This window comes from Fusarium fujikuroi, chromosome FFUJ_chr04 (assembly GCF_900079805.1).
Source record: "Fusarium fujikuroi IMI 58289 draft genome, chromosome FFUJ_chr04".
NCBI lineage: Eukaryota > Fungi > Ascomycota > Sordariomycetes > Hypocreales > Nectriaceae > Fusarium > Fusarium fujikuroi.
The window spans coordinates 3,147,345-3,169,364 of NC_036625.1; the positions used below are offsets into that span (position 1 = coordinate 3,147,345).

At 48.7% G+C, this 22,020-nt stretch overlaps 7 protein-coding genes; 6 read left to right on the forward strand and 1 right to left on the reverse strand.

Annotated features, from left to right (window-relative positions):
* Positions 1–419: 419 nt before the first annotated feature.
* FFUJ_14818 (related to ARG81-transcription factor involved in arginine metabolism) lies at positions 420–2,664 on the forward strand (the record flags this gene model as incomplete). XM_023576804.1 has 2 exons in its annotated part: positions 420–503; positions 550–2,664. 2 exons carry the CDS (start codon positions 420–422, stop codon positions 2,662–2,664), a joined length of 2,199 nt encoding a protein of 732 aa, XP_023429874.1.
* Positions 2,665–3,034: 370 nt separating this feature from the next.
* FFUJ_14819 (related to L-2.3-butanediol dehydrogenase) lies at positions 3,035–3,905 on the forward strand (the record flags this gene model as incomplete). XM_023576805.1 has 4 exons in its annotated part: positions 3,035–3,058; positions 3,106–3,483; positions 3,531–3,669; positions 3,718–3,905. The coding sequence occupies 4 exons, from the start codon at positions 3,035–3,037 to the stop codon at positions 3,903–3,905; spliced, it is 729 nt and encodes a 242-aa protein (XP_023429875.1).
* Positions 3,906–4,097: 192 nt separating this feature from the next.
* On the reverse strand, positions 4,098–5,914 carry FFUJ_14820 (related to nicotinamide mononucleotide permease; the record flags this gene model as incomplete). XM_023576807.1 has 4 exons in its annotated part: positions 4,098–5,201; positions 5,253–5,366; positions 5,415–5,484; positions 5,532–5,914. The coding sequence occupies 4 exons, from the start codon at positions 5,912–5,914 to the stop codon at positions 4,098–4,100; spliced, it is 1,671 nt and encodes a 556-aa protein (XP_023429987.1).
* A 1,649-nt stretch (positions 5,915–7,563) lies between these two features.
* On the forward strand, positions 7,564–9,714 carry FFUJ_14821 (uncharacterized protein; the record flags this gene model as incomplete). XM_023576808.1 has 6 exons in its annotated part: positions 7,564–7,636; positions 7,687–8,052; positions 8,107–8,468; positions 8,516–9,058; positions 9,105–9,300; positions 9,359–9,714. 6 exons carry the CDS (start codon positions 7,564–7,566, stop codon positions 9,712–9,714), a joined length of 1,896 nt encoding a protein of 631 aa, XP_023429876.1.
* A 1,042-nt stretch (positions 9,715–10,756) lies between these two features.
* On the forward strand, positions 10,757–12,437 carry FFUJ_14822 (related to Aspartate ammonia-lyase; the record flags this gene model as incomplete). XM_023576809.1 has 2 exons in its annotated part: positions 10,757–10,915; positions 10,974–12,437. 2 exons carry the CDS (start codon positions 10,757–10,759, stop codon positions 12,435–12,437), a joined length of 1,623 nt encoding a protein of 540 aa, XP_023429988.1.
* A 751-nt stretch (positions 12,438–13,188) lies between these two features.
* Positions 13,189–15,698, forward strand: FFUJ_14823 (uncharacterized protein; the record flags this gene model as incomplete). XM_023576810.1 has 8 exons in its annotated part: positions 13,189–13,269; positions 13,316–13,339; positions 13,392–13,510; positions 13,561–14,021; positions 14,070–14,362; positions 14,419–14,856; positions 14,910–15,145; positions 15,209–15,698. The coding sequence occupies 8 exons, from the start codon at positions 13,189–13,191 to the stop codon at positions 15,696–15,698; spliced, it is 2,142 nt and encodes a 713-aa protein (XP_023429989.1).
* A 1,347-nt stretch (positions 15,699–17,045) lies between these two features.
* FFUJ_14824 (probable ABC1 transport protein) lies at positions 17,046–21,753 on the forward strand (the record flags this gene model as incomplete). XM_023576811.1 has 5 exons in its annotated part: positions 17,046–18,044; positions 18,097–19,623; positions 19,819–20,763; positions 20,818–21,051; positions 21,103–21,753. 5 exons carry the CDS (start codon positions 17,046–17,048, stop codon positions 21,751–21,753), a joined length of 4,356 nt encoding a protein of 1,451 aa, XP_023429877.1.
* Positions 21,754–22,020: the final 267 nt, after the last annotated feature.

The following is a 22,020-nucleotide window of genomic DNA, read 5'->3' on the forward strand; positions in this document are numbered from 1 at the left end:
TCTTACCTTATAAGGCATAATAAATTTAAGGGATAAAAATAAAGCTAAACTTAAGATTAATAATAACTATTATAAAGTTATATAAAGCTATATAACCCTCTTAAGTAAGGGGCTATAATTAGTTAGATCTATATTTACCCCACTTATATTAAATTATAAAGAATATTAACTATAGTACTATACGGTATAGGGTCAGCCTATTAAGAGATGAATTTTGGCATAGATGTCGATTTGGCCTTCTGTAGAAGGTTTCTCCAGGAGAGGGATTGGTACCGATAACCGAAAGGCGGGGAAGTGATTGGCCTTATCTCACTTCTCCACCACGGCTGGAGTGCCGATGCTTGCATCTTGGGACCCTTTACAAGTGGGCATTCCCGGCTGAGAAGAAGGTCTCGTCGAGGAGACAGCTTCTCTTGACTATGCCTCCTTTTGTAGGGAAGTCCACAGCAAAGGCTAAGCGGGCCCTAGGGCGGAGGACTCGTTCGTTTGGAGGATGTGTTACCGTACGTTCAATCCATCAAAGCACCATACCAGACTGACCCTTTCCAGTGTCGCAGTCGTCGTGTGAAATGCGATGAAGGACGTCCCGGATGTTCTATGTGTAACATCTCTGGTCTCGATTGTGGAGGCTACAGCAAAGACATCTTTTTCGACTTTGATGACCCCTCATCGACGGGCGTCGCTCGATTCCGAAGACCATTATTGACAGAACAAGAACGTGAGCGTTTGAGCGAACAGATTGCGCAAGACGTCCCTCCAGAACTGGCGGGTTGGCATCTGTCTCAGATTGATGAAGAATGCGAAAGGACGTCTACGGACCTACAAATCTCAAGGGGGCCTTTCGGTGCTTTTCGCATCACGCGGCAATTGCCCTCAGATCCATTGAGCACCTTGGACGAGATAGAAAACGATGCGATAGAAGTTTCACAAATTCACTCTGTCGGAGGAGAAGATCAATTGCTACTCCCTGACTTCGATGACGACGTGGAAGTAGTGACCTCAACACTCGACTTTGCGATTGGAACGACTCCTCGAGATGCTCAGCATCAACTATCGGGTCAAGACAACGCGCTCATCCCTCGTACAGATTGGTTGAAAGCACTGGAAAGCCTCCCTGTGAGTAGCTGGCTGGATCCAGGGCACTTCAATATCCCCGACTGGTGGGATCCCGTGGCCATGGGCACTGAGAGTGCCGTACCTTGGATGGGTGAATCAGCCTCGTCGCAAAAGCCCCCTTCCCCATTTGCAAGGTCGTCCACAATTGAGCTTGGGTCTCCGAAGCTCTACCTATCAAACCTTTCGCCTAGCTCAGGCTCAGTATCGTCCCAAGTCGACACTGATGTACCGCGCGATGCTGTACTGCTGGTTAAACACTATGCGACGATCGTGCTTCGGGGCCTGACTCCGTACCGTCACAGCAAGACCCCATGGCACGTGCTCTTTCTCCCCCATGTCAAAAGCTGTTTAGCGGCCTTGACGCTCGGTGAGAAGATGGACAATGCAAGTCTATGTGCATTTTATGGCACATTATCTATCAGTGCCTTTAGCCTGGGTGGCATTCATGGTTCCACCAAGTGGTTAGACCAAGGCACGGCATACTATCAAAAAGCCCACTTTCATGTTTGCCTTATGCTCAAGACAGCATACGATATTCCCAAGACTGCCAAGTACAAGTCTATACTCATCGCTCTCTTGACGATGGTCCAGATTGCCATACTCTCTGGCAATCGAGATGAAGCAGAGTACTTCTTCCTGGAAACGGAGAAGTTTATCCGAACAAAAGGCCTGAACCGACGAAAGTCTCGCAAAGTCAGGTTACTGCATCACTGCTACGTGTTTGAGCGGCTGTCCCACGAGAGCACTTTTACACAAAATACACTGAACTTGGATCATCGGAACCGCGTCCGTGAGGCGATAGAAGCAAGCGGCGCCAGTGCTTTTAGTCAGGATAGCCTGTCTTTCCGACTCACTACGTGGAGTAACCTGGACCAGGAGATGCACAAGGTGAAAGGTCAGGAAGAGGGAGAAAATGACCTCCATCTTCAGCATCCAGGAATATGGTCGGCTACACTTTATCCTGAGATCTTTGGCGTACCAGAGCTCCACCTCTTTATGCTTTCGCTGGTCATCCGGCTTGCACGAGAGAAAGAGCAAAACCAAGATGAACTGATAAACTCTGGACTTACATTGAAAGAGTTCATGGCTCGGGCAAAAGCAGTTGAGCGATGGATCAAGCAACTTCATGTGCTTCGCCAGTCCATATGGATGGTCGAAGCGCCTGTTGATCCAGAACACCAACAGTCTGTCAATCTGCTTAACAGCTTGGCTGATACAATGCAGCACGCACTTTCTGTATACTTTTATCGTAGAATTTATGATCTGGATCCGAGTATGCTTCAGAAGCATGTTCTTGGTGTGCGGGATCGGCTGCTTGAGTTTGATGCATCAGACGCGGGAATGGGATATGGATCTTTGAGACTGATATGGCCTGCGTTTGTTGCTGCTTGTGAAACTGATGATAATGATATACGGGCGTCGTTTGTACAATGGTTTGAATGCGCTGCAAAGCGAAGCGGGCTGAGGATATTTACGGAAACGAAAGAACGTATTGAGCAGATATGGATGGGGAGGGACAGCACCGATAGACAAAATGGGTTTGTGTAAATAGCGAAATCGGAGACCATACAGATAGCGCCAATATGAACCGGCAAGTCTTGCCATGCATACATGTGAATGTAGTTATGTGACGTGTCCTTACTTGCTTTGTTGATGGCCAGCCAACGCTCCCCGCGCAAGCGTAGCCATAGAACGACTTCTTCGTGACAAACCGCCACTTGGGATGACTTTCCACTTCCAGAACAGCTTATCGCCTTTCTGTGCGGGGTAAATTTATCGCCAATGGCCTTCGAATGATCTACATCACGCAGACATGTTGGTTATGGCTGGGCTGTTATGGACTTAAACCTCCCAAAACCTCCTCCAATATTTTCACCATGTAGAAGAAACTTCACTGTCTATGATACCAAGTTACAAAATGGCATCTTTCGAGGGAAAAGTGGTAAGTCTTCTTTCATTGTGCGACATTTGGCAGGAATAACACTTCAGATTGCTGTGACCGGCGCTGGCTCAGGTATGGGTCTGGCCACCGCAAAGCTCCTTGCCGAGAGAGGAGCTACAATTTCCCTCGCCGATATCAACGAAGAAGCACTAAAGAAGGCCAAAGCTTCGTTGCCAGGTGACAAGCATATCTATCAAGTGTTAGACGTCAGCAAAAGCGACTCAGTAGACTCTTGGATCAAAACGACTCTCGACAATTTCGGCGGGCTTCATGGTGCTGTGAACATGGCCGGTATCATTGCTGAGCCAGGGCCTCTTACTGAGTACAGCGATGAGGTCTGGGATAAGATGTTTGCAGTCAATACCCGCGGAGTGTTCAACTGTCTGCGTGCAGAACTCAGAGCCATGTCCGCCGGTGCTAGCATTGTAAGTTTGAAGATCAACATTTTGGGCAATTGCTGATTGCCTCCCAGGTCTCAGCCGCCAGCGTGTTTGGACAGTTCGGTGCTCCGGGGCATGTCGCATACTGCGCAAGCAAAGCAGCTGTTATCGGCCTTTCGCGTACAGCTGCGAAGGAGAATGCTCACATCCGAGTCAACTGCGTTTCGCCTGGTATGCTTGAACCGCTAACAGGCCTCAATACTGGCTGATTTTGTTTAGGATCCGTGAGTACTGCTATGAACGAGCATGATGATGAAGAACACATCAAGCGCAGTCTTTCGGGAACTGTGCAAAAGAGAAGAGCTAATCCGGTCGAGGTTGCTCGAGTAATCACGTTTTTACTCAGCGATGAGGCATCATTTGTGACTGGCGCGGTCTACAATGTCGATGGTGGATGGGTATGCTAAATTTGTTTAGCAGTAATATGTCGAGTGTCTCGATATCTTCCGCTGGTGATATGAGGAGGATCACATTTCTAAAGCCAGAAAATATTTAAATAACGGGCCGACCTGATCTGGTCTAATTTATCCTAAATTATCCTAAGTATTCTCACTATTTGACACCAAACTTCTCGGTTTCATCCTATTACTCAATGACACTTAAGTAAGGTATCGAAACCCAGATCCTGGGAGATGTCGTCCAGCAGCTTCCTCTTCAGCCTCCTTAAGTTCCAGTTTCCGGTTAGCACGCTTCAAAACGAAATGAAGCGCGATACTAGCGATTATAGCAATAGTAGCCATAGCGGCATTTACACTGAAAGCAAGCATAAATCGCGGCTCAGCACCATTGGGATACAGGAAGGATCCGTAGATACTGCAGATAGTCGCCAAGGCATTGTTGAATGCCAGCGCCGCAGCTCGCTTAGACACGGGGCGAAAGTTGGTGTTAGCAGTCCATACCATGGACATGTTGAAGCCGGAGTAGATGCCAGGAAGCATGATCATGGCACCGAAGTAGCGAGGGCCAATGCCGGTGGTGGAAGCGGAGATGATGAAGCCTGCAAGCGCACAAGCAATAGATAAACTGGTATGCCAGAAGCGCTCTTGAACCCGGTCGGCGTTCCATGCTACAACCGCACAGACGATGCATGCCAGTAGATATGGAGGTGCGGTGAGTAAGAGGGTAGTGATTCTGTCTTTGCCTATGCTCTTCACAATTGTAGGGAAGAAGCTGTTGATTGCGATGGCACTAGCAGCGCCATAACAGACAACAATCAAGATCCAGTTCTTAGGGTCCTGGAGAAGCAGCTTGAAACCATGGAAGAGAGATTGCTGGTCACCTGCTTTCCAGTCCTGTTCACCAGCAGCATCAACTTCCATACGCCACAGAGCAATGGCACGTTCCTCTTCAGTGAGCCATTTAGTGGTTGCTGGAAAGTCGGGGAGGATCCAGTAGCAGCAGAAGGCGATGACAACAGTAGCTGAGCCTTCAAGGATGAAGATCCATCGCCAGGCCAGGAGTCCACCGACACCATTCATCCCGTCAATGATGCCGGCGGCGATTAGTCCCGAAAAGGCGCCAGAGATTAGAGATCCGGAGTAGAAGATCGCAGTTCGAACACCTAGTTCCTTTCGCACATACCACGCGCTAAGAGTTGCCATGGCGCCGGGATAGAAAGCTGCTTCGACGAAGCCGAGAAGGAATCGAACTGCAGTGAGTGCGCCGAAGCTATGGACAGCCCCAGTGGAAGCACATAAAACACCCTGTCTCTGTCAGTCCTACTGTCAAGTTTGAACATCTGAGGAATAACATACCCATCCGATCATACAAGCCGTAAGGTAGGAGGCTGGCTTTCCGATTTTGTTCAATAGCATGTTTGAAGGAACTTGCATGAGAACATAGCCAACGAAAAGCACAGATACGGCAGTCTATAATGGTTAGATTAGCCTCGAGAGAAGATTCCATGTGTTTCATACCTGGAACTCATTGCCTTTCAATCCCAAATCCTCCTCCAGGCCGCCAAGTCGAGCTGCTCCAATAGCATTCCTATGTCGTCAGCTTCCCCGTCAACCTTTATAAGTCAGGCATCTTACCTGTCGAGATAGTTCATGATGTAGATCAAGATCATGCATGGAAGCAGACGCAGGTCGATCTTGCGCCTGAGACGCTTCTCCAGAGCCGTGAGTTCCTCATCTGAAAGGTGCTGAAGAGCTTCAGGCTTAGGAGATATGACTTGCCCCTGGCTCTTGGAGTCGCAAGACTCATTCTCGTCCATGCTGGCGTGGGGTTTCTTTTCGATATCCATGTTGTTGTACATGCTGCTGTTGACTGAAATAGGGGTTGATGCCGCGAATGATGAGGAGCTTTCCCATCCAGATTGGAAACGCTCGTCTTTATACATCTCCAATGCATGCAAACTCATTGGTGTCTTATCAGCCTGGAGCACTTCCCCAGACTCTACGTAGTCGCTTGGCATGGGGTAGCCTTGTGAAAGACGCTATACAAATGATGGTAAGATAGGAAAACGAACTTTTTGTCGGCTCGGTAGGCATAGAGGCCGTTAGGAGGACGCCAATTCCCCCGATTTCATGTTGTTCTGAGTACGATACGGGGAACCCTTGCCTCACCCACGAGACAGGAAAGTTGAAGGGAACCGAAGGTTTTGTTTCGGCTCGGTAGAGAAAGCGGCCGTTAGCGTTGCAACTTATCTTAGTTCCCCGGATTTTCCACTGGTGTCATGATACGGGCCATCCGTGATTAGAAAATTGGCTTCAAGAACTCGTATCTTTATTTTCAGATAAGACTATTGGGATGTCTGCTATCAACTTATCATTAAACGTAGCCCAGAGCCTCGGCACTCTTTATCTCTTGGTATTTTTGTAACACATAAAGGACTGCAGAGAGACAGTGTCGAACATGCCCATTAAGAATTAAAGTTTGCTGTGCTCAAGATGGGGTTCCAGCAGGAGGATCATCACCCCGCATCACGATGTCAAAATTTTGGAGTCATTCATGGCCTCTGTAACTTTTAGCTTACCCCTCTTCCCCATGGGGCCAGATTCGGCCTTTGTTGAAAACATGAGTAATTCCCCATGTTTGATGTGAAGCCTGGGGCTTGGTCTGTCTCCAAGTCAGTAATTGTGGATTGGTGAGGAGTGGACAAAGATTTCGGCTGCACAAGTATGTCAGCCGAGCAAACCTGGTCACAAAACGTGCAAAATTCTTTTTTGCAACCTACCTACAATTGAGTTCATTCCGTCCGTGGGCTAGGCGAATTGCCCATCTGGCTGTTAACATGCCCTATTGCCTGACCTAGACCCGGACCCGGACCCGGCCATCGGGGGGCAAGAAAACAGCGAACCTTACTGTGGGGTGTCAAAATAAAGTGAGCAAAAGTCATCCTAAACTTAGGCTATATTACCCTAAGTCTTTTTATCATTTAGGATCGAGGTCCTGTGTTTTCTTTCCTCCCCTAGCCGGCGTGCCCGTGTACATCAACATGTATGGGCGCACAGAGGTTGCTTTCACTAGATCAAATCTGTATGCATCTGGTTATGATCTGCTCTTCTCCTGCGTCATTATCTACAGGTCATAATCCAGTAAATGACCCTTGGAAATGTCGGCCGCTAATGCAATGGGAGCCGACATGCTTCTAATGATGAACAGACCAATCATGAGACGTCAAATTCATGTTCGGCCGCTAATGCGCTCCAGCCGATGCTCTCCTCTCCGCTAAGCCAAGTCTCAAAGATGCTTTCGAGCCCAGTATTTCATTGCTAAAGAGAAAGCTTTACGCATCGGAGCCTTGAGCCACTTACTCAAAGAATTGAATGAGACTCATACGAAACCCAGACTATAGTGATGTAGCAATGGGAGCACCTGTCGTGATGTCTAGGTGGCACGCCTGAATCGCGTAAAACCTTGTCCTGCGATCGATGCATCCACTAAAATTCCTGCTGGTTTAAGCCTCTTCGGACCAGTGGCTTGGGTCCAGCCTCCAATTCCCTGAGCAATTGACGGGGTCGTTTCCTCCAGAGCTTCATAGCCAGGGTATATGCACAAAGCAATACCTATCACAACGGTCACTAGCGATTAGAGCCAGTATATCGATTCTGTTTGTGAGCCATGGGCAGATTCAAGGGCCGAAGCACAGTAGCATGCACAGTTTGCCACTCTCAGAAACTGAAGTGCGACGGCGGTAAGAATGCTACTCATTGTTATGTTTGACAACTGTGCTGATAGAACGAGCTCATCCATGTGGACGATGCGCTCGTCGCCAGCGAGACTGCGTTTACCCCGTGAAGACTACATACGTGACCGTACCAGAAGCCTACCTACGGGATCTTGAGAGAACAGCTGCAGGCTCTCGGCCATTGTCATCCTTGACTCCCAGCTTCACGAATGATGTACCCGAGTATTCAGGACAGTCACAGAGCCCTTCGAATCCAGGTACCTCGACTAGCAGCAGAGTCGCAGCTCGGGCTGTTATATCACATGACTGCAGTGCAGAACGGTTTGTCTATGACCTCCGGCAGATGGCGCTGCCTGAGAGTCCCGATGGGCTTCAACAGCAAGGCGGATACTCATATGCGGTACTTAAATCCGACTTGATAGGTATGTGACTCCAGCCTTGAAAAAATGATAACTTAGGAGTCTAATTCTGCTCAGAGCCGAGGATATTGATAAAGCTTCCATCAGCGCCGCTGGCTATGAAGTTACTTGACACCTTCGAGGACATCTTTTGCGACCACCATTGGTTTCTCCGAAGAGACTTTAGGAAACGGGTTCAGCTACTATTCTCAGATCCCAAGACCCAGTCACAAGACAGAAGCTGGCTTTCGAGGGCATCTCTTGTCTTTGCCTTGGCTACAACTTTCATGTATGGATCGCAAAATTCTGGTGAAGTTGCGACTGAACAGTATGAAACTCCGACACCTCCCGGATCAGACTTGTTTGAACAAGCTGTAGCTTTATTAAATGTTTCATCAGAGGAGCCTACAACAGAAGATGTCGAGGCATTGAATCTCATGGTACGCTACCAGTCTTGACAGCTTTGACGCTATCTTACGTACAACAGGCTTTCTACTGCTATTCCTTGAATCGTCGGAGGATGGCCTACAAATACGCGACGCAGAGCTTAGCAGTAGCCAAGCTCTTGTTTCTTGACAGGACTCCACGCTCATCGGCCTCTGGGCAAGATGTCATACTCGAACATCGAAAGCGCCTATGGTGGACATCCTTTTGCATGGAGAGAATGGTCGTGGCAGAGCTAGGACTGGCCCCAGCGCACGCAGCGAATAATTTCGATGCTGGGCTGCCATCTTCACGAGACATACCCGAATCAGAAATGGATCAATTTTTCGATCCGAGCGTCCAGACACTGCAGACACAAATATGCGAGATCAAGTGCCAGATAATGGAATCTGTCGGTCACTTACGTCGGGTCTCGGATCTGGAGACTATGTTGTTCGAGCTATGGCCGTGCTTCGATACGCTACGGTCTTGGAAGGAAAAGGTACCTTCATACATCTCATTTGACTTCAAAAATGGTGTGCCGGAGGAAATGAGCCAGCGATCATGCGCTCGTGGACTTGCATCCCTATACTTGAGATATCACCAGGTAGGTCTCTGGCCCACCTTCCGACGTCATTTGTTGATTCCAATAGTGCTTTACGGTGCTACTTCGACCTTTCTTCTCTAAGAAGCTGTCTCTCAGGTTGCAGGGAGTTGGTTCTGACCACCTTGAATCAAGGTTAAATGTAACAATGCGCCAGCGAATTGAGGTACTCACCAAGGAAGGTCACGATGCAGCAAGGAACAATTGCAAGATACTAATAGACCTCTTTAATCGCGGTAAACATGGTAGGCACTTTAACAAGCCCGGAATCGATCACAATAGGAATGCTAACTTTCCCATCAGCGCGATTCGGTTATTGGGACTCAGTGCACGCTTTCAGTAGCCTCTCTATCATCTCTATTGCAAAGGCCGTCGCTCCCGAGCTTACTGAAACCTCCGAGCTTAATGACGAGCATCTCTATACTCAGTGCGGCCTCATTTTAAAGGAAATGGCTGAAGCGGGTAACCCGGCTGCCCGAGATCACAATGCCTTACTAGCCGACTTAGACAGCATTGTTCAAATGCTCACAGCCAATGAAGATGCCGGACCGGTAGAAAGACCAACAGAATTTGAGGTTCCATCATTGGAGTTCTGCGAGAGCCTATGGTCTGATGTTGATTGGTTGGAATTTTTAAATAATTGCTCTCAGTGGGCATAAAGATAAAAGAAGCAATTCGTCACTCTACATTTCTAGTGTTGGAGAAGGTGTGGTTGTGCATGTTGAATGACGCTGTTGAGAGTTACATAGCAGAACTTTTTATCTGGCAAGCTCGGCTAAGTTAATATAGGAAATCTATAAGATAAGGCCGATATTACCCTTTCTGCATGCTTATGTTCTGACAAACCATGTGGCTGACCAGTGACCTCAAAATGCAACTGTGAGTCGAGATAGCTTGCGGTCGATAACGACATGGCTTAGCCTCGGGGAGAAAAAAGAATCCGGAGCCTGACGGAGGGTACCATAATAAACTTATCAAAGACCTTCGTAGACTTGGGCCACTCTTTTTGTCACTTTGGATTGAGATCTAAGGCATTGCCTCCCCGAGCTTGATATGGCCTCAGATTTCCAGGCCGAGACCCGGCCATTGCCAGATCTGACGCTTGCCTGACGAGTGGCGAGCGGCAAATCGCTCGATCTGCTCTGCAACCCAGCTCACCGGTCAAGCGGCAATTGTCAACGGTGTACGGCGCCCAGAAATGCACATACGTTGTCTCTGGGCCAAAAGGAGGGGGGATGTGACGACAACGCTAATGGAGGGGTAGGAAATTTCCCCCACAGACCGGAAATGCTGATTATCGGCTCAGTAGGGATCTGCCACGTCGGAAACCCGTTGAGTGCAGATCCCTGGTTTGTATCATGGCACCGCATATGTCACGCGGGCCAAATTCTCGTTCCTTTCTTCTTTCTTTCGGCCGCTAATGCGAGTTTTTTCAGCATCGGCTGAGATGGTTTAGCGGCCGAAGCATGGGAGGGAAGAGACCCAGTTGGTCAGCCGTATGTCAGACAGAAGGCTGTATGCGAGTACCCGCGACTGCAACCTCTTGTAGGCCGGCCATGGGTTTCTGAGGTACCATCGACTTTGGGTTTTATTCTCACCGGTTCATCCCGCTGAAAGCCTCACCCCGTGGACTGGAGAGAAAACCGGGTAATGTCAACAGCCTTGGGGGCCTCATTAGCAACACCAGTCATTTCTATATAGATGGTCAGCGCCGTCCTCGACAGACTTCTCGAATCTCACGAGAAAGTAGAACAAGCCAGCACAAACACCAGACTAGCAGCATCCTCATCACTTGAAACAATCTCAAAGACTGTCAGCCCAGCAGCCGACACGATGACGGTCACTCAAATCATCTCGACCGTAAGCCGCCGCTTATCTCTGCCCAACGCAGTCACATTCACGTGCTTACATTGGTCAGGTTGTTCCCAGCGAGCCCAAGCCAACGAACGGCTTACTCGTCAAAGGAGCCAATGGTCACAAAGTGACCGTTACCATCGAGACAAAGCGTCTCGAAAAAGACAGTCTCGGTCAGCTTGAGCTCCCAGACGATGTTCTCTACGGTATCAACACATTCCGCGCCATCGAAAACTTTCCTCTCTCAGGACGACCCATCGCCACCTGGCCAGACTTCATCTACGCGTTTGCTGTAATCAAGCAAGCAGCAGCCCGTGCTAATTATGAAGTCGGTACTATCACAACTGAGCAGGCCAACGCCATTTCCGAGGCATGCGAAGAGGTCAAAACTGGAGTCCATGACAAGCATTTCGCAGTTGACATGATGGAGGGTTCTGGCGGAACTTCTACCAACATGAACGTCAACGAAGTCATCGCCAACATTGTTGCCAAGAACTCAGGCCGGGCTCTTTCTGATTACACGTTTGTTCATCCCAACGATCACGTCAACATGGGACAATCTACGAATGATGCTGTACCCTCAGCCATGAAGCTTGCCGTGTATCGTGCCATGGAGGGTGTTTTGGACGCGCTCCAAGGGCTTGCGGATGCATTTGCTGTGAAGCGCCTGCAATACTCTACTCTTCTTCGTCTTGGAAGGACTTGTCTCCAGGATGCTCAGCCTATGACTTACGGTCAGGCTCTTGGTGCTCATGAGGCGGTCATTCGCAGACATCGACAGCACCTCAGCACGATCCGTGACTCATTTCTAGTGCTCCCCATGGGCGGCACTGCAATTGGCACCGGATTCGGATCTAAGTCTGGGTACAAAGCAGCAGTCTTCAAGCATCTTTCCTCCTCGCTGGGGGTTGCAGTGCAGCCATGTAGCGACGCGTTTGATGGCATGCAGAACATGGACACTTGTGCACGTCTCTCAGCTGAGCTGCGAAACACTGCCAATAGCTTGTGGAAGATCGCAAACGACATGATTCTGCTCTCTTCGGGACCCAATGGCGGTATTGCTGAGATTACTCTCCCGCCCGTCCAGGCAGGCTCTTCCATCATGCCCGGCAAGGTCAATCCTGTGATTCCCATTGCGGTTTGTCAAGTGGCATTGGCCATCACTGGAAATGATGCTGCTGTTTCCATGGCATGTCAACAGGGAATGCTGGAAATCAATCACTATGAGCTTCTGGTTTGCGACCGACTGTTCGACAGCATACAACTTCTCAAGAGCGTGTCCAAGACATTCGCCAAGCGATGCGTCGAGGGCCTCATCGCAAACAAGGAGACGTCAGAGAAGCATCTTCTTGACGCGAGTGCACTTGCAACAGCTCTTGTCCCGAGCCTTGGCTATGCCAAAGTGTCAAGCATCGTGAGATCGGCTCTGGCTGAGGAGCGCCCGTTTCTGGACGTGGTGGTAGAGCGGGGTTTGCTGAGGCAGGATGATGTTTTAGGTGTTCTGGAGTGTTCGGTTTTCATTGAGTAATCATGACGTCGGTGTTAGATTTTTGTTCGCCAAGCAATGATAGAACTACAAAGAGTACAGTAAAGAACGTATTTTCCTATCTGAAAAAGCCAAAGTTGTATATCGTGGTAACTGTATGTGTATATTTACTCAAAGTCCAGTGACACGCGTTGTCGTCGCGTACTAAAGCACTATCAACAAGGGATAACGCGTTAAACTCGAGAGAAAAGGGTGACGTCAAGATGGTCATAGTCTACTCCAGATCCGGTTAGACTCAGACTGCTGTTTCCACAAATTAGATCTTTTGACCAGCTCTGACGTTTATGCTCCGAACACGCAGCTAAATCGTTTTTCCCAAGCTTGGGGATTGGCACCGCATGATTTCGAACGCATCCGGAAACTGTCTTTAAAATAAAAAAATAAAATAAAAAAGCTTCAACATCTACAAAGAAAGGAGGTAATATTTATAGGCATATAGTATCAAGCTATATACCTGAGCCCTATTGATTGTGATGGTAATTGTTTGCTTGAGTTCTTCTACCTCCAGGGTAGCTGGTCTACTCGAGCCTGCAAACCAATCGCGTCCCTCAGTCTCTGCGGTCTTTCGGGGCTCCGAGAAACCGAGCCTTTACCCGAAAGAGACTCATGCCATCATCAAGGATGAGGTTTGGCCTTGGCGGTTTGTAGGCCAATATCCGTGAGTCTCTGACGAATCCGAGTGTTCTAAAATTTGCCAAATATTTCGACAAGTCAATTGAGCCTAATGCCAACGATGAATCTGGACCCAAACGAAAGCGATGGAGAAGACAACGCCGTCTCGGGGACGCGTCGAGTTCCCGAGCATAAGCTCTCTGTAAGCTGCTGTGCTGTAATTTTGGATGGCAACTGACAATTGCCAGTGTGACCAATGTAGACAAAGAAAGGTAGGTAGGTGAACACGTAAATCTCAGCAGCACCTTCACTGACCCGCCATAGATCAAATGCGACCGTGGAGATCCTTGTGGACCATGTCGACGAAAGGATATTCGTTGCTCATTCCCCACTGGCTTCAAGCCTCGAGCAAAACGCCAGCAGGTCCTAGTATCTGATGGCTAGTGAGTAGAGGCGAGAGAATTGACCAAGTAAACAAGCTCATAAGGGATAGTGAATCCAAATTGGATGCCATTTCGCAAAAGCTTGATCGCATAAGCCTCGCTGTCGACAACATCACTTCTTCTCCTCAGCAGTTGCAAGGAGGCTCGTCAGCTGCTCATACTACTATTAGTTCACAAGTTAGCCCAATTTCCCATGCGAGCTCCCCGTCATGCCATGTTGGAACAGGCCCGGAGAAAGGCCCAGAGTTCGAAGGCGATGTCACGTTGACGACACAGGCTACATTTGCGACAGATTTCTTGCAGCAATTCGTTGACAGCAATCAGCCGTCGCAGACGCTTCCAGAGATAAAGAGTCACCTAGACGCGCTGCGCAAGATCTTGGCGGGCAAAGAAGTTACAGCTGACGAGACGCGTCTTGTTGATACGCAACGGATATTGTCACCTCAAGAACATGGAGGGTTTCAGCTCCCTCCCGTCAACCTAGCCATGATGGCTGTGCAGAGACTGAGAGGTAATCCGAACGACACATGTCCCTATAAATAGACTAATATCGTCTTAGAGTCTCCCAGGTTACAGCTATTCTGGCGCGCAGAGTTCCACAGCATCAGTCAATTTGTCGAGTATCTCATGACAGTCTACTTTGGCAAGCCTACCCTCGCTGATCTCATCGTTACGCATGTTGGCTTGATGAGCCTATTGCACGAATGCAACAACGTCGAGACTGAACAAGTTCTTAAGAATGAGTTTGGATCTCAGGCGATGGTCTGCCGGCGGAACCTGGAGTCTATCCTGGCTAGCCTTCCCTTTAATATGCCCTGCACACCCGATTACATACTCGCCCTGTTCATGGCTGTAAGTGTCTCCGCAGGAAGTCCCTTCGAAAGCACATGCCACTGATACAAGTCCAGTCATCCTACCATCTCGAGCATTGCCGGATTTCTTTGTCCTGGAATACTCTTGCTGCAGCAGTACAAATGTGCCAGACACTAGGTTTCACCCGGGAACATCTCCCAACGCCAGAGTCGAGAGAAGCAAAGCAACGACGGGCTAAACTGATATTCTACATCCATCTTTGCGACAAGATGCTCGCTTTGAGACTCAGTCGGCCAGTCTTGATCCGAGATGGAGAAATCACCATTAACTTTGATGCTTTAGAGGCCGATAGAGGAGACGGACCTACTCCGATCATTGCGAAATGGGCACGATTTTGCAGCCTTCAAGGAAGAATTTATGATATACTCTACAGTCCGGGGTCTTTACTCCATTCGGATATTCAGAGGGAGACGAATGCGAGGAGACTTGCGGCTGAGATGGAGCAGCTGTTCCAAACAAAGAGTCTGACAGAAGTAAGCTCAAGACCGACCCAAGAATGGGCAAATGTTATCTAACACATTCGTAGGAACACTTATATGAGTCGATTAGGGCAAGCATCGGCGAAAGCCAGAGCGAGATCTTCCGCAGGACCGATCAGGTCGCATACTATTCCATGCGCTGTCTAGTGTTCAGAGCAGTGAAACCTGCGTCTTTGACATCCTCAGCATTTTGCGAAGAATGCCTGGAAGCAGCCAAGAATGGTCTCGAGCAACACAGGATTTGTTTGTCAATGCTCAAGAATGTTGAAACCATCGTCTTTGAGTTTTACATGCATTGGTAAGACGTCCAACCCAGGTGTTAGTGCTTAAACTGACCAGGGACCAGGGGACTCATGGCGGTACCTCTGGTGCCATTCATGGTCTTGTTTTGCCATGCCATCGAGACTTGCGACCCGACTCACTTGGAGCCTCTTGCAGCGGTGGTTAAAACGGTCGACATGATACCCCCAGATCTTCCAAATGTGTACAGAAAGCAGCTTCATTTGTTCAAGCTGATGTATGAAGTTGCCTGCAAGTATGTGGGCTCGAGATCCAATAATCCTCCAGTGCAGGTGTCAGGACGCATACCTGATACACCATTTGAGATGCTGTTTTACGAGGCGGGGGTTCCCGTGCCCAGCCACCTGAACATGCACGCAAATATCCAGGGCTTTAACGATGACACACAGCTCTCAAATGATATTAATTACGGGGGCTTATCAACAGGACAAGCTGGGAATATGATGGCGGGAAGCCTTGACCATAATATGGAGCTGGGGAACTGGTTTGAGCAAAACCAAGAGATATTCATGATGCTGGACAACAACCAATCATAGATTTAGACCTTCATAGCCATTATAAGGCTACCGCCATAGATAATACTTCGGAGATAAATACATAGAGGTTGTGGTTCCTACGGATGCCACGTGTATTAGCCGTAGATGGATTGTGTTTTGACCTGGCTTGAGTTTTGCAGAGATGAGATTTAAGGTTCGCCACGTCTTATGATAGAATTACAAGAATGTAGAAAAAGAATGTAGCAAAACTTAAAAGGTATAGTCATAGTTTCATAAAAATACTTAGTAGATTTAGGGCTTATTAGAGAAGCCCATCATTGGCCAGCTCCATGCCCAAGAATACTACCATGACCTGCAATACTTCCCATTTTCTATAGCTGTTCTATGCCATCGAGTAGGGACGTGCCTGGAACATAATCCATTAGAGCACAGTGAAATCCAATCCTTTTGTGTCATGTCATGAAATGTGTAAACCTGGACACAGGTACTGTTGAATGCTGGCCGATCCAGCCCAATGTCACGGCTTTGCCGGCCAAGGTATCTTGTGTCTAGTGTCTTGTGAGTAGGGGTGTATTAGCTACCTTCGCTGACTAGGAGGCCTATTTCTCCTCGCTTCGACTGAGAGAGAAATATAACGAACCTCTTGGCGGATGTACTTTCTACTGTAAAATCATATTGAGTTAGTCTAAGTTTAGAAGCGACTTATTATTAATGACCTAAATTTATAAAACTACCAAAAGTTTAGAGCTGCCTTAGGGGTATTCCATAAATTTAGGACAAGCTAGCTGAAGCTGAGGCTTACATACAGTCGGTCCGTAGCTACCTATCACGGATTCCGCGAAACCCGTTCCCAGGCTTGGACTTGGCAAAGTGACAGATTTGCAACAGATAAACCTAAACAATGATGATGCCAAGATGTCCCTCGTCGATCTGTTAGATAGGGATGAGTCTGTGGCGCTATCTTCCACAAAAGGGGAAGTGGCCCGGTGCTCGGACAGTCCGAGATACCGCAAAGCCCCACTATTTCGGTCCTCCCCTCCGTCCGGCCTTCAAGTCGATATGTATCATGACGGAATTTCAAGGCCGGTATGTCTGGGCGGCGGGTGTCCGTCGCTACGGAAGATTAAGGTTGAAAATAGTGACTCTTCGGTGTAAAAATCTCTTTCAGTCCACGTCTTTAATATGCCTCTTACTGCGACTTATAAGACAACCCAGTACAAACCATACCATTGACTTGACATCAACGATCCTATCACCATTATTCCGTTTGCAGTCACTATCAAATTACCCATTATCCAAGATTTCCTCCGAAAATTTCATCCAAATTGCTTGACCCAAGACCAGATGAATTCCCCAAACAATCCGCGTCCTAGTAACGCCCCTTCCATGTCCTCTGGCACTTTGGGCGACAGAACACGGGACAACGACCTATCTGATGAGCCTGACTACGAGGAGGAAATCCATGATTTGGCACGTAGATTCACCAGTCAATCTGCTGCATCAGGCCATGGGCCATTATTCCCCTTGAGTGATGGCGGTCCTCTTGATCCGCAAAGCCCCCATTTCAACTCCAAGAAATGGGCAAAGGCTTATCTCAAGACCCGAACCGAAGCTGCTGATGGCAGTACTCCTCGCACCGCCGGTATCGCGTTCAAGAACCTCAACGCATACGGTTTTGGCCAAGCGACAGACTTTCAGAATACTCTGACCAACATCGTCCTCAAGGCTTCGAGTTTCGCCAGAAAGCTATTTGGGGACAAGGGCCAGCGCATTGACATCCTCCGTCATATTGATGGGTACGTCGAGTCTGGAGAGATGCTATGTGTTCTCGGTCCTCCAGGTTCTGGTTGCTCGACCCTGCTTCGCAGTATTGCAGGCGAGACTCATGGCTTCCATTTTGGCAACGATACAATCTTAAACTACCAGGGTATCCGGCCTGAGCAGATGAAGAAAGCCTACCGAGGTGAAGCCATCTACACTGCGGAAGTCGACCACCATTTCCCTCATCTGACTGTCGGCGATACGCTTTATTTTGCTGCTCGATGCCGATGTCCTCCAAAGGACAAGCTGCCCCACGGCGTCACCGCTCGAGAGTATGCCGAGCATCTTCGTGATGTTATTATGGCAATGTTTGGCATTTCACATACCAAGAATACGCGAGTCGGTGACGACTATGTCCGTGGTATCAGCGGTGGCGAACGTAAGAGGGTCACAATCGCCGAAGCCGCCCTGGGATACTCTCCTCTTCAGTGCTGGGACAACAGTACACGAGGTCTCGACAGCGCCAACGCTGTTGAGTTCTGTCGCGTCTTGCGTACTCAAGCTGATACTATTGGTATCGCATCTTGCGTCGCAATCTACCAAGCGCCTCAGAGTGCCTATGATGTAGGTATTCCACGCATTCTTCAATCTACCTCCGTGGCTAACTTGTTTCTAGCTATTTGACAAGGTCATCGTCCTGTACGAGGGCCGTCAAATCTTTTTCGGAAAGACAGACGAGGCCCAAGCCTACTTCGAGAACCTCGGCTTCATTTGCCCCGAACAACAGACGACGGCCGATTTCCTCACTTCAATGACGAACCCCGTTGAGAGAATAGTCCGTCAGGGAGCCAACCCACCTCGAACGTCGGACGAATTCGCGCGAGCGTGGCAGCAAAGCCAGCAACGATCGAGGCTTATCGATGAGATAGACTACTACATGGAACAACATCCATTTGACGGACCGGATCTTCAGAAATTCTCTGAATCACGAAGGCTCGATCAAGCTGCAGCCCAGAGAGAACGATCTCCCTTCAACCTTTCTTATTTGCAGCAGTATACCATTAACCTCTGGAGAGGTTTCACTATGTTGATCGGGGACCCTAGCATCACTCTTACAATGCTCATCAGTAACCTGTTCGAGGGTTTGATTATCTCGAGCATCTTCTATAACCTCCCCTTCAACACCACGAGCTTCTTCCGTCGAACCATTTTGCTATTTTTCATCGTCCTAATCAACGCTTTCGCGAGCATCCTCGAGATTATGACTCTGTATGCGAAGCGGAAAGTCGTCGAAAAACAGTCTCGGTACGCTTTCTATCACCCGAGTGCCGAGGCCCTTTCGGCGATGGCAACCGATCTTCCCTACAAAATCGTCAACTCGATCCTTCTCAATTGCACGCTATACTTCATGTGTAACCTGCGCCGAGAACCGGGCCCGTTTTTCGCATTTCTTCTTTTATCATTCTCTATAACTCTTTGTATGTCAATGATGTTCCGGTTGATTGGCTCTGCAACCAAGTCCATCGCGCAGGCGTTGGCGCCCGCCTGCATCATTCTGTTGGCCTTGGTCCTGTATTCCGGTTTTGCGATCCCGCCGGCTTACATGCAGAACTGGCTCGGCTGGATCCGATGGGTCAATCCTGTCTATTACGGACTGCAGAGCGTATTTTTGATCGAATTTGTCGGTCAACAGTTTCCGTGTTCCGACTTTGTCCCGCATGGTCCTGGTTACGAGAACTTGGGCAACGGCGAATACGTGTGCAACGTGCCCGGATCCGTTCCCGGTCAACCGTTTGTCAAGGGAGAGGATTACTTGAAGGCCTCATTTGGGTTTGTCAACAGCCACCGATGGAGGAACTTCGGTATTATAATCGCCTGGACTGTTTTCTTTATGGCTCTTCACCTTTGGACTACCGAGTATGTCGCTTCAGAGCGCTCAAAGGGCGAAGTTTTGGTCTTTCTCCGGGAGGCTATACATAAGGTCTCTGGCAAGCGGGTCAACGATGAAGAGTGGGGTCTTCCTACGCCTACAGGAAAGCAAGAGGCGTCTGGCTCTTCAAGTGAGAAGGTCGAGGTCGAGAAGCAAACGTCTGTGTTCCATTGGAAGGATGTCTGCTACGACGTCAAGATCAAGAGCGAGACGCGCAGGATTTTGGATCATGTCGATGGCTGGGTCAAACCCGGAACCTTGACAGCTCTCATGGTGAATACCTTCTATACTGCCCTGGCCTAGGGAGCAAGAAAACATAGGGCCTTGATAGGATGTCAAAAGTCCCCTAAGCCTAGGCTAGACTTACCTAATTATTTTCATCCCTTAGGGTCAAGGTTCTAAGTCTTCTTTCCTCCCCTAGCCTGGTACTTCACTTTCACCATTCAGACTTTACTAACGTATTCACAGGGTGTCTCAGGTGCTGGAAAAACCACCCTTCTCGACGTCCTAGCCAGTCGAGTGACGATGGGTGTTGTTTCCGGCGATATGCTTGTTAATGGTCATTCTCGTGACTCTTCCTTCCAAAGGAAGACGGGTTATGTGACTCAACAGGATCTGCATCAGGCCAGTTCAACGGTACGAGAAGCGCTTCGATTTAGTGCCATGCTTCGGCAGCCAGCCAAGTACTCCAAGCAAGAACGGCTGAACTACGTCGAGACTGTTCTTTCGCTCCTCGGAATGGATGCCTATGCAGATGCAATTATCGGTGTTCCAGGCGAAGGCCTCAATGTTGAACAGCGCAAGAGACTTACGATTGCGGTTGAGCTTGTCGCACGTCCCCAGCTCTTACTATTTCTTGATGAGCCGACTTCTGGACTGGACAGTCAGACCTCATGGTCTATTTGCGACTTGATGGAGCAATTGACCAAGAGCGGCCAAGCGATATTGTGCACCATTCATCAGCCCTCTGCTATGCTTTTCCAAAGGTTCGATCGACTCCTTCTCCTCGCGAAGGGAGGAAAGACTGTCTATTTTGGTCAAATAGGTCAGAATTCGCAGATCTTGATGGACTACTTCACTCGCAACGGGGGCCCGCCTCTGCCACCCAAGGCCAACCCAGCAGAGCATATGCTGGAGGTCATTGGGGCGGCACCGGGTACTCATACTGACGTCGACTGGCCTGCTGCATGGAGGCAGTCTCCAGAGTACAGGGAGGTACAGAATGAGCTTCAGTCCCTTAAGACGTCACACCCGTCGCCGATACCTCTATCAGGCGGCGCTGACCCCTCCGAGTATAACGAGTTTGCTTCGCCTCTATCCACGCAGCTATGGGAGGTCACTAAACGTCTTTTTATTCAGTACTGGAGAAGCCCAGGCTATATGTACTCCAAGGCTATTCTTACAGTCGGAGCAGTAAGTCCTCCCACGTTCCTCTTCATTCTTTTATAGATGCTGACCTCTATCTAGTCATTATTTATCGGTCTTTCGGTTATGGATGGCGAAAACACAATGCGCGGTCTCCAGAATCAGATGTTCGGAGTATTCATCTTCTTGACCATCTTTTCGCAGGTCGCTGAACAAATGATGCCGGCCTTTGTGGAGCAGAGGACTCTTTACGAAGCTCGCGAGCGGCCCGCGAAAACATACTCTTGGCAGTCATTCATGTTTGCCAATCTGACTGTCGAGATAGTCTGGAATTCGGTAAGCTATTTGACCCTTCCTCAGACAGGCCAGTTCTAACATCCCGTCTAGTTCATCGGTATCTTTGCCTTCATCTGTTGGTACTTCCCCATCGGCCTCTACCGTAACGCTGAGTACACGAATGAGGTACATTCTCGTGGCATCACCATCTTCCTTCACGTCTGGATGTTCTTCCTACTCGCTTCATCCTTCGCCCACATGATCATCGCCGGACTCCCCAACGCTGATACTGCAGGGGGCGTCATGAACTTGCTATTCATTATGATGTTCGCGTTTTGCGGTGTCCTCGCTGGCCCTGATGCTCTGCCCGGCTTTTGGATCTTCATGTACCGCGTCAATCCTTTCACATACGTTGTCGAAGGTTTCCTCGGCACAACACTTGCCAATGCGCCTGTTACTTGTGCCGACAACGAGATCTTGGAGTTCAAGCCCGCGAATGGTACGTGTGAGGAGTTTTTGTCGGATTACATGTCCAATATGGGTGGTTATCTTGTTGGTGAGACCGCAGGCAGCAAAACGCAGTGTCAATACTGCCCTATGGTAGATACCAATACGTTCTTGAAGGGGATTAACGTTAGCTTCGACAATCGCTGGAGAGACTTTGGGCTGCTTTGGGTTTATGTTTTCTTCAACTGTGCGGCTGCAGTTGCTATCTACTGGCTGGCTCGGGTCCCTAGGAGGAGAAAGGATAAAAAGGAATAGTTCTATCCCTTGTTGCAACAGATCGCATTAATATAGAGTACCGCACATCGTTTAGATTGCTTTTACTGTTTTATTTTAAGATTTATAACCTACCTCTAAGGCATCTTGGAGACTTTTAATTATTTTGTAACTTTAGGTAATTAATAATAAGTCACTTCTAAACTTAGACCAATTCAATTAAGACAGCTCATTCTTAGGCATGAATCCGGCGATTGATGGGCTTCTTTAACTTCCTGATCATGCTAAACCTTTATTGATAAACATATA